The sequence below is a fragment of the Papilio machaon genome, chromosome 11, assembly GCF_912999745.1.
Source record: "Papilio machaon chromosome 11, ilPapMach1.1, whole genome shotgun sequence".
NCBI lineage: Eukaryota > Metazoa > Arthropoda > Insecta > Lepidoptera > Papilionidae > Papilio > Papilio machaon.
The window spans coordinates 3,349,876-3,362,391 of NC_059996.1; the positions used below are offsets into that span (position 1 = coordinate 3,349,876).

Below are 12,516 nucleotides of genomic sequence, written 5' to 3' on the forward strand. Positions count from 1 at the left end.
CTGTGGTTCGATGACCGTCATTCGTTTGTTTTTTTTCTTCTGTTTTTTTCTGTTTGCGTCACTCATTTTACAAAATGGAAAACTAAAAATATCGCATTATTTACGAGTACGAGTTCCACGGTGGCACTAGTGCTGCGGAAACGACTCGAAGGGTGAATGATGTGTATGGCGGTCGTGTTGCAAAAGAAAACACAGTTCGTTTTTGGTTCAACGTTTTCGTTCTGGAAATTTCGATCTGCAAAACAAGCCCCGTGGACGGCCTGAGACTCAAGTTGATAATGAAGAGTTGAAGGCTATTTTGGAAGCGGATCCATCGCAAACCACGTCCGAGTTAGCTGCAGGCTGCGATGGTAGTGATAAAACTGTTTTAATTCACTTGAAGCAAATTGGGAAGATTAAAAAGCTTGAAAGGTGGGTACCTCACGAATTGACTGTGAAGCAAACCGGCAAACGCGCGTCGACTGTTGCGTTACATTACTAAACCGGCACAATAATGAAGGTATTTTAAACCGAATCATTACCTGTGATGAAAAATGGGTTCTTTACGATAATCGGAAGCGCTCAGCGCAATGGTTGGATCCTGGCCAGCCAGCCAAATCCTGCCCCAAGCGAAAATTAACCCCAAAAAAGTTACTTGTAAGCGTTTGGTGGACTAGTGCCGGTATTGTTCATTACAGTTTTCTCAAATCTGGCCAGACTATTACGGCTGATGTCTATTGTCAGCAATTGCAAACCATGATGGAAAAGCTATCGGCTAAACAACCTAGGCTGGTCAATCGCTCCACGCCACTGCTGCTTCACGACAACGCTAGACCACACACTGCGTAACAGACGGCTACTAAATTAGAAGAGCTTCAATTGGAAAGTCTAAGACATCCTCCGTACTCCCCGGACCTTGCTCCAACAGATTACCATTTTTTTCGAAATTTGGATAACTTCTTGCAAGGGAAAAAATTCAACTCCGATGGGGCAGTCCAAATCGTCTTCAAAGATTTTATTGATTCCCGTCCGACTGGTTTTTTTAGTAAAGGGATCAATGAACTACCTATGAGATGGCAAAAGTGCATAGAAAATAATGGTTCATACTTTGATTAATTAAATATATTATATTAAAAAATATTCGACTTTTTTTCCTCCCATACAAAACGCCAATTTCATATGTAAGGACCTAATATTAGTAAGATTATATTTTTAACATACTAACCTTCTCTAGCATTCTTACCCTATTAAAAATGAATCGCTATATTTCCATTGGTTTATGATATTAGACATACAAGCACTGATTTTCCTAAAGATTTTGGAAGCGATTATCGTATGAAAAGGATGCGGATATCGGAGCTAACATTATTAATACATTATTGAGAATCCTTTGATAAACGATGTTTGCAGAAGCTCACCCTTTGTAAGCTATCGAACGTCAAGACATTCTCCGACACGTGACTCGCTCAAAATTGATCGTTTCCACGTGAGCCACCAATTTAAGATTACGAAACCTGATTTTATGTTAGTTAAGATTGAACGATGTAAATATCTTAACCTTTTACCCTAATATTTCATTTAAATCAAACACAATCTGTTTAAAAAAATTTATGACATTTTATGATGTTTGTTAATCATTTAAGAAATTTTTATTTAGTTTTCCGTGTCTTCATCAAATTACCGTGGTCTTTGTAGTTAAAATTAAAAAACAAACAACGTAGACAAATGGAAGTAAAGCTGAAACAATATTTTCTGTAAATATGATAATATTTAACTTTACGAAACCTATTTGTTTGGGTCAAATCTCGTAATTGAAATTATTTTTTATTATACTTATGTTCAAACTTGTGAAAACCTGTCTGAAATGTCGATGAATTGATACCGTTTCATTGGGAATATTCCACTAGTAATGTCAACGGAGAGCTCAGATGATACAGTTACATGTTCATAAAAGAAGTTTGTTGGTGAAGTAAATACAAACACAACAGTCAATTGTTTTAATACAATGTACGAAAACTTCGAGAGAAATATGAAACCAAATCCCTCCTTGCATCACATTCTTTTATAAGTTATTCCATTCGAATCTTCTCTTTGACTTTCCAATATTGAATATTTAGAGAAGCGACAGGTGCAAGTCAGTTTTATTCCGAAAGTATTCGGTAGATGTTTGTCAAAAATTATTACAAAATAATTTCTATATCGGGAATATGTTCCAGTAATCCCAATTTCGAGCCCTGAATAACAAATAATTTACGAAAATTAAAAAATTTTGGCTAAAATTTAGATTATTGACGGTCGAGTTGGCGATTGTAGCTTTTATGGCGAACACAATTATATCTAAGGACTTACTACTTACGCAACTTTTAACTTTGGCTAGTAAGTCCTTAGATATAACTGTGTTCGCCATAAAAGTTGCAATCGCCAACTCGACCGTCAATAATCAAAATTTTAATAAAAGGTATACATAGTTTTTATGTTGACTTGAAACTTAAAACATGTATGTATATATATAAATATTTGAATTTTGATTTGTATTTTTATTAAAAACAAGACGTTTGGTCGTAATTTCTTGTAAATAAATTATACAGGATATAGAATGAACATGGTCGTTACCAAATAGCTTTTGTTAAAGTGAGAACGTTTCGTGTTTACGAGCAATTAATTGTGGACGGCGAGTGATTTGCGGTAGAGCAATCTGTACTAGCTAATACGCGCGTAAAATTTATTTCAATCATTTGCTTAGCGCTAGCAAAGTGGAGTTTATGTAATTTACAGGAAATATTCAATTTCTTTAGCCAAGGTTTGCAAAAAAACATAGGAAAAAGTGAATAAAATCAGCAAAGAAACCATTACCAGGATTATTTAAGTTTTCAAATTTATTTCTACATTTTTACTTACTCATTATTTTTTGAAATAATTACATAACATTACTTGCTTCTTCACTTCGGGATAAATGTATCTAATTTGTAAAAAAATAATACGAAAATAAATTAGCAACAGGTAATGTAGGAAGTATTAGGAAAACAATATAAATTAATTATTCAAGGTCCATAAATAACTTCCGTAAGTCCCCATGTGACACATAAAGGAAAAGAATAAGAAAGTAGGTATACCACGCACATTTCCAGATAAATTTTCGCTACCTCAATTTTTAAGCCAATAGTTTTCTCTATATACTTAGGCAGATTATATATTTTGTAAATTTTTGAAAATGTTTCTGAACTATGTAAGTTATACAAAATATAAGGATTTTCGTGATAGCATACGGACGAAGATGTTAGAACGATGTTTTACAGTTCACTGGTCGATTATGCAGTGTAGCAAGCAAATAGAAGTTTGGCAGAAAGTTTCAATTGTTACTTAAATTTTCTTTTACTTTTGTACTATATTCAGTAAATACTTCAATCTTCAGTTTCAATTAAACAGTGTAGAATGTCCTCAGCTCATGTATATCCCACACAAGGGTCTCGAGCCAACCCTAAAGTAGACATGACGAGGCTTAGTAAACCACGCTGTCCGAGTGCGGATTTTTTGTCTACACACAACTTTGAATTTCTTCTCAGACATGGGCAGATTTCCTTCACAGAAAGAAACTTGCTTGTTCTTACCAGAGAAGTAATATAAAAAAACAAGAAATCACGAATATATTAAATAAATTTCTTCGTAAAGACAACCAAAAGCAAATAAAATTTGTTTGTGGCTAAGTGGCTAAAAATCATTTAAATTCTTTTCTTGTAAGAATTACGACCCTACATTATTTCCGAATCAAAGATGTTAAACAAGAAAAGTAATAAAAACATCAGTGTGAACGCAATAATTTTCTTTGTCGCCTCGCCTCTTATAATTTACATTTCAATGTTATTTACTACCTTACGTACAAATTTCTTCCGTAAAAATTGCATTACCAGCTTTGTACAGCCAGTGGAGATATATATTTTTAATTAAAAAAAAAACTAGAAATAGATGAAAATGGAGTAAAATGAGAAGTAGTAAATCTCAAATGAGACACCTCATTGGTCAAGCTATTCCCTTGTGTTTCATTCATGCAAATTGTGTTACGGCTTTACTACCAATATATAAAATGTTAATAATCTAAATCTAAACACTAAATAAAAGCAACAGTTGTACGTTTATCTCTTTGCTTTCTTAAACTATTGAAGAGGTAGAAAACTTTAATAAATAATGAACAACTTGACTTTTGGTTAATTTCGTCACATTAACTACTATTCTATCAAAAGATGTACTCGTATGTACAAACTATCCATCTCAAAACACAACGTTTAATTTAATTTTTCATTTTCAAATGCTATATTTTATTTAATTCAGTAGCAGTCAATTTCATTTAACTCTCAAACGACTAAAGCACAATAGATATTAAAACTAGGTGAACTCAAATCTATCCGCTCACGTGGTGTGTTCCTATTTACATCAACCCATTTAATGCTTAAAACGTTTTATTGCACATTACTATGGTTTTCACACTGTTTATTAATTACATTCGCTCTTCTCATTTTGAGCTAGTTTATGTACATTTCGTTACATAAGTTTTACATTAAATTTTTGAGAGATCAATATTAATCAATTTCCTTCACAAAAGACAAGAATCATTTATTATGGCTTAGTTTGAAATTAATATATTTTTAATTTAACATCGCTTTCGGATATTACCGTGTGGATTATTATACAATATGCATATACGGTGATTCAATTTCCGTTTCGCAATTAGAACGAATATGGCAGGAAATGTACTCATCCAAGGAAATTGCACCATGTCAAAGAAACATTGAGTTAGAATTTACTTGCAACAGCATTATAAAAAATCCTTGGTGTTATGAATACTGTATCAATTATCTAAAAAAATATGTAGTAAACGTAAATGTCGTACGTCAACTTTTTTTTAAGTAACCATGTAATACTCGCACTGCGGAGAGCTTGAAATGTTCACACTAAAATTGAAATTAATGTTACTTTCACAAGAACAGTGCGACGGAAGAGTATGGTAGAACAAACAGTACTGCTATTTTTGAACGCACACATGAAAACAATAGGTAGCAGTACTGTCCGCATCTGCTGCTCTGACTAACTGTGCTCCCCTCGTATTTAACTAGCATCAGATTGGTCCGTGCGTGGCGCAGCATCCGGAACACAGCATTACAGGCGTCGGCTGAGCAAACACATCTGCCTCCCCACACTTTCCCCCCAACACGCATGGCCTGGATTTTTTTATGCCCGCCGAATGAAATGTGAAATTCTAAATAGACAATAGTTTTGTGTAAAAATGTAAATTAAAGATTTTTTTTTTTCAGAATTTCACCTAAAAGAGTTTTCGTATACTCCTAAAATTATATGGACAGAAAATTACACCGGTTTTTTTTTCAACCTGGCTGTATATTTTTGCCTCATTAAAATATATCTGTTGCCGCAGTCCCTATTTGACATTTTATAGCGTTTTCAAAGAATATCTTTAAAATTTACACACAATTTCACTTTCAATGAATTCAAATATGCTAAAAAAGAGATAGCAAAATCGGAAAATGGCATTTATAAATCACTATGCATTGCGAAATTTGTGTTCGTAACGACGTCGTAATTTGCAAATGGATTTGGATTGCAGACACGGATCCGAAGCGTAGATTTGGATATACGTTGCCTGGTTTCAAAGTTGTAATCAAAAAAGATGAAGAGTCGTTGTTTTTGGAGCTTTTTAATAGTGTTACACGATAACATCCATTTACTAAAATTAGGGTATTTAAAAAGATTCTTAGTTTGTCTTAATATGTGCAGTATCATTATTATTAAGTAACTAATGCATTTGGATAACAAATATAAGTTTCCGTAGTGTAGCGGTTATCACGTGTGCTTCACACGCACAAGGTCCCCGGTTCGATCCCGGGCGGAAACATTTTTATTAACATTCTCCTTTCAGAAAATTAAGACATTCCTTTTTTTATTTTAGGCCAAACATACACAAAAAACCAAAGTTTCTTCAAAATCTTCTATTAAATGCTTTAGGAATAGACAACAATTTTACAAACATTGATTATTCTTATGAAGGAGGAAAATAAGTAAAAAGTTGTATCAGCAATTTTTTTCTTACCTTTAGAGTAAAAAGACAGAAGGAATAAACAGGATAGGATTCAACTGCAAAGCGACCGAAATTACCGTCTCTGTTTTAATGAGCTTTCAAGCGAAAGCTCTTTGTAACTTGTTGTCTTTGACGTTGCACAGAAATGAAGTTGAACATAATTGTTCTCAGAGTATTAAATAATTTAAATTACTGTTCTACACAGTCACGTTGACTGGTCACTTAGTAGATTTATAATATTAATTGTACACAAAGGGCTACAAAGACTACTTGACAATTCTTTAGTGCGATTTTTAAACTCTCATACCTGTGTCGTTAAAGAAATAATCATTTGTTTTAAACGATCAAATTGAATTCCGAAATATGAAGAAAAAACTAATAATAACTTTTTAATGGAACATCCTTTATTTACGACAAATTTACTACTATTAAATATTAATGAATACGTGTTACGTGTACGGGCGTCGGTGGCTCAGGGGTTAAGCGCTTGACTTGCAATCTGCAGGTCCTGGGTTCGAATCCCGCCATGTACCAATGTGTTTTTCGATTTTCGATTTACATATGTACATTTATCCGACGTTCTTACAGTAAAGGAAAACATCGTGATGCAACCTGCACATATCTGAGAAGAAATTCAATGATATGTGTGAAGTCAACCACCCGCACTGGGCTAGCGTGGTTTACTATGGCCTAGTCACCCCTTACTTGGGGTAGGCTCCGAGCCCCTCAGTGGGGACGTATGGTGAGCTGATGATGAATACGTGTTGCTGATAAAATAAGTATTTTAACTACCAAAATCTAATAATTTTAAATTATTAACTATATAACTGTACATGGCTTCTTCACATTCTAACATTCTGTTAGAAAAAAGTACTCAAAACTACAAAAGTAACTCTTTAGAAAGATTTTATTAAAAATATTGTTCTCTTCATAAGTTTTCTAAAAAAATAAATAACTTACCTTTGCAAAAGTCAGAATACAGCTGTAAAAATAGTTTTTTGCGGATCATATATTTCGACAAGCATCCTTTTTTCTCGTGCTTTGATAATATTGTTGCTTATTTTTTATTTACCTGGATATACTCGTAATATTCTTCCAGTAAATTTGCTATAACTTTTTTCTATGGTAAATTTTACTGTCAGAACTTAATTTTTTTTTTCCTATATGTATTATGTTTTCTGTAAATCAAAAATATGTTATCAAAAATAAGGATCTTTTTTGTCCGATTAAATTTAAACCTTATTTATTTATTTATCTTACTTTATTTAGGCTTGGGTTAACCAATAACAAAACTAACGCATATATTATTTTGCGTCGGTTATAATATTTTACTTTATGACAATTTCATTTCGTCTATCAAAATATTACATTTAACTTAATCACAAATGTTGAGCAAGATGCACTTCGCAGTTCGTACAAATTTACATTTTATGTGTCTACTCACAGCAAAACGCAGTGAATAATGCAGAAGATAAAGGATTTTAGCTCGACATGACAACAAAGTACCGTTCATAAATTATTTTTAATGCTGTATTTTCTAGTTATCAGTCTACAATTTATAAATATTTTGAACAAAATGTATACAGAATAAGTAACCTCACTTAATTAATTCATCATACTAACATTTGCTTCCCCAGTAATCAATCTTTGGGCCAAATCATCTTCATCCAGATTTGTTTAGCCGTTTTGGACTTAAAAAAAATCCTTCCATTCATCTAAATATATCTATCTAAATTATAATATTAGTTTAATTTAATACAATCACATTATGTTTTAATAACAATATACGTAGATCAAACAAAAAAATCAAGTTTGTTGTTTTATAATAAAGTGAATGGTTCTTCTATTTTTTTTTACAGGAGGCTCACTTACATTTACGGTCGCTATTGGTCTACTCAAACTTTCTTATTTATTGCTACTGATAAATTTTGTCACATTCCCAGACCAAAAAATGGGCTAACACATCAGATAAACAGTGTAACTCCGTCTAGAACTTTCACTTTCGTCTCAGACACATCTATATTACTCACGCATTGTCTTACATTACTTAACTTTAGGAAAAAATTGTCTGAACTCATCTCTTTGGTTTTTCTTGGAAAAACATGTGGATTACTTCATAGGTTGCAATTTATCTTGAACAATGTTTTAGTTGTAAAAGTAAATGCCTAATTAATGTTTTCTTACTAATATTATAAATGCGAATGTTGGATGGATGGATAGATGGATGTTTGTTATTAGGTATCCCCAGAACAGCTAAACGGATCTCGCCGAATTTTAGCATAGATGTAAAACATAGTCTTGAAGAACTCATAGGCTACTAATTATTTTTTTTTTAATTTCGCACAGACAGCTGTAGTGGTATGGTTATATTAAAGCAAACTATTTAACCTTTTATAAATAAACATAAGGTGAAAATACCTAAAGTGAGTTTTTGAGAGCAATCGAAGTGTAAAGCTCAACCAGAAGCGAATCTATGCCAGACAAGATTAATGGCTCGTACGTACCTATAACTCGGCTACATGTGAAAACAAGATACTGAAGCAATATTACATTAACTATGTAACAAATATATCTTTCACTAGAGCCTAATACGCTTAACCGGTTTTGAAGAGTGATGTGTCATTCGACTCTAATTCTTTATGGTAGTGTTGTAGAGCCAACATTGTAGAGTCACATGAGTATATTGTTATTTTTTAATAAAAGAATATAGAAAAATATAAGATTCTTACAACGCAAAGGTTATACTAGTATATTTCACACTTGCAATATGACAGGGGCACAATTATTAAATTAGGGCAAATTTCGTAACACCTGTTGCTGTAATATTTTGTTAAAACCTTAATCAAAACTTTAACTTTGATAATTTCACTTTGTATTTCTATAATTAGGACGTATGAATTTTTAAATTATTATTCACGAAAATTTCACTATAGTACTCGACCTATCTTTAATAAACAAAGGTTTTAATTTAGGTATTTTTTCAAACAGTATGAGCAGGATGACAATATAATTCTGTGTGAGGAACAAGACATGGTTTTTTTATTATTTATATATGTCATAAGGTGGCAAACGAGCAAACGGCCACCTGGATTCGCCGCAATAGCGAGGTGACCGTTGCCCATAGACATCCGCAAATGCAGATGCGTTGCCTACCTTTAATCAACGGAGAAGGGGACGCACAGAAAGAAGACAATTCTCCCTCCCATGCGTCCCCTCTTCCGCCAAATCCACTTCCCCTTCCCATCCTTTCCTAACAAGAAAAGGGTGGGAAGGGAAAGAGGACTAAAATTAGGCCTCCGGTACCTGCACGGTATGGTAAACGCAGTGTCAATTTAATAAGATAACTAATGAACTCGTTTACAACAAGTATCAACAATAGAAAGCAGATTAATTTAGCGAAATGATTAACGATGTTTTAATTAAATCACTCCCAATCGTCCATTACGAGATGCCTTTAGAGAGATTGATTGTTCTAACTTTTAAAGACTACTCAGATTCGGCAATGTTATGATTCTCGTTCCACCATAGAATTCCACGGTTGTCAAACAGTGTTGAAACAAATTGTTGTCTCGACTTTTTCAAAGTGTCACCACAGTGGAATTCTACGGTTACTTATTCAAATAAAAGAAAGAAAGAAAGAAAGAAAGAAAAAACATTTATTGCCACACAAGAAATATAAAATCAAAAAAGAAAAAACACACACATACAAGGCACAAACTTGGTACAATAGTGTGGCAAAAGGGAGCCAGCTCAGCGAAGCTCAGCGAAGACTAAACTGCCCCTGCGCTGGTTTTCAGCTGGCACATCAAATGACTTGAAATGAGGTGACAATATGAGAAATGTATGCTTAGGTAATTCAGATATCATGTAAAGACGAATAGAGATACATTATGTTGTTAAATTAAAAGAAATGTTGAAAGAACATACAGAAAAAAAATTATAAATATCGATAACTTTGGTAAATGGCGCTACAACAATTATCTTTCACAGCCGGAAATGTATGCCTAGATTTATAAATATAGACTGTTAACGTAATAAGAAAAGTGTTCTACGATATGCTACGCAGAGTATGTAGAAATCTATAATTTGCAACCCATTTCAACCCTCTAGGTTACGGTTGTATTATGTTATTCGTATTTTTTTATATCCAGTCAACGAATATATAACAAATTCTGTATTTTAACTATTGTGAAGCTTTATTTATAAAGAATCTGTTTTGTTATTCAAATTCCAGTCATACGATTCTTTTATCTGTCCTTTTAACATTGTATATTTTTAGCATTACGAGTACAAGACCCCTCGTCATTCTTTGTGAAGCAACATTCTCTCAGAGGTATCTCATTATTTCCATTTAATGTTTGTCTTATTGTTCCCTATATACAAATTTTTTTTTTTTATTTGAAGCAATTAAATTTAATCGAGTTCCACATTTAATCTTACTAATATTATAAATGCGAATGTTTAGATTGATGGATGTTTGTTTGAAGCTATCTCCTTTGATGAAATTTGGCACAGATAAAGAATATAGTCTGGAAGAACACTTACGTTACTTATAAAGTTTTTTTTTAATTCCTCGCGGAAGGTGTCGCGGGCGACAGCTAGTTTAATATATTTCATATGATTTTTTCTCTAAACTGAAATGCGAATGAAGCCTTCGATAGATGAGCATTATTGCCTTTGTTAATTTTGGAAGTACATAAAATAACAATACTACTCCAAAAATACGATTGGGCACTGTTTAGTTAAACACATGACTTAACCCTTTGACCGCTGCCGGTGATTGAAATTATAGATATCAAAGTTATAAACAGTTTTACTCTTAAATATATTTAACACCAAAAATGCTTTCGGTATAAGAACATTGTTATTTAAGAAGCCTACGTATAATCAGATAGTGTTTCAATTACAGTTTAACTTAAACTTATGACAACCCTCTTATAGCACGCTGACATTAGACAGACAGATTATCAAAAAACATGAATATTGGAATATGCTTCCGATATACGATCTTAACAGATAAATAACAAAGTAATTATACCGGAACCAGTTATGGTGATACAAATATATTAAAAGGAAACATACTTTTTATAACATTGACCACATTATGAATCACTGGCGGTCAGAAGAACGGGAATTATTGTCTCAGAAACCTAAGGTTAGACGATTAATTATCGCACGATAAAGTCGGTAACAACACGACAAACTCGTGATTGTGTGTGCGTAGTAACTAAGTATACATTATGTAGACAGCACATCCTGTTTGTTGGATCGCTGAATCCGTAATCAAGTTAGTATTGATTTACTCTGAACTAGTTGAACTGTCCCACACATCTGGTTATGGATTTAAAAGCAATTTTATATATAAATCCGGGTAATATTTTGCATTTATACTTTATAAAAGATTTTTAATACAAATATCAATACACAATTTTTATTTCACTTTTATCTGCATCGAAAAAAAAAGATTATGATATACTAGTTTAAATAAAAATGATGAAAAGTCTCTAGAATCCTTCTTCAAATATATAGTACACAATACGTTCTTTTCCATACTTAAAATTAAACTCTTCATAATTGTTGTGCATCGAAGCATACAAACAAAACTAATTACAGTCATATTTTTTGTTGACTCATCTAATATCAGCGAAAACACTATATATAAGTCATCTTGTTGATATTGCTCTGTTAGTTATAACTAGATAAACATGTAGATTTCGTTAATGTGTTGTATTGTTTATTTTTCTCACGTAAATTATAAACTTATTCTCGTTTTTAACTTTTTTTTTACAAACATATTAATAGTAAAATTATTTTATGATGACACTTCGTCTTGCGACTTTGTCTACTATTGTAATATTAGTGGAAGGTGATTTTAACAATCCGCGATACTATGACTTCGATGTTGGATCTTTATTAGAAAATGATAGAATTTTAATAAGTTATACAAAATGCTTCTTAGACAAAGGTCCTTGTACACCTGATGCTAAGGAATTCAAAAGTAAGTAACTACCTAAGTCTTTAAAAAAGTTATAACAAAATAGCAATACAATAAAACTGGAATTTGTCCTAAAGTATTAAAGCTATAGTTACAGTATAAAATTATTTAATAGCGTATTTCGTCACCTTTCTTATGGCTCTAGCTTGTTTTATATAAGTAACGTTTTTGATTGAATATTAATTAATTAATCATAATGACCGAGTGCGGATTGGCTGCACGCATTACTGAATTTCTTCTTAAATATTTGAATTGTCAATAAATTATTACAATTTCAGGAGATATACCAGAAGTATTACGAACGTCGTGTGAAAAATGTACAGACAAACAAAAGGAGATAATCAAACAAATTATAGGGACAGTTATGAAACGTCATCCCAAATCTTGGATTCAACTCCTCGACAAGTATGATCCAGAGAATAAATATGTCGATGACTTTAATAAGTTTATTCTAGAA

The 12,516-nt window shown here is 32.4% G+C and overlaps 1 protein-coding gene and 1 non-coding gene across 2 annotated transcripts; both read left to right on the forward strand.

Moving 5' to 3' along the window:
* Nucleotides 1–5,808: 5,808 nt before the first annotated feature.
* Nucleotides 5,809–5,881, forward strand: Trnav-cac. The gene has a single exon. It is a non-coding gene; the product is annotated as a tRNA-Val (tRNA).
* A 5,993-nt stretch (nucleotides 5,882–11,874) lies between these two features.
* On the forward strand, nucleotides 11,875–12,516 carry LOC106713944 (ejaculatory bulb-specific protein 3; the record flags this gene model as incomplete). The annotated part of the gene is made up of 2 exons (XM_014506855.2): nucleotides 11,875–12,062; nucleotides 12,338–12,516. Coding segments are annotated over exons 1-2 (363 nt in total), but the record flags the coding sequence as incomplete, so codon positions are not given.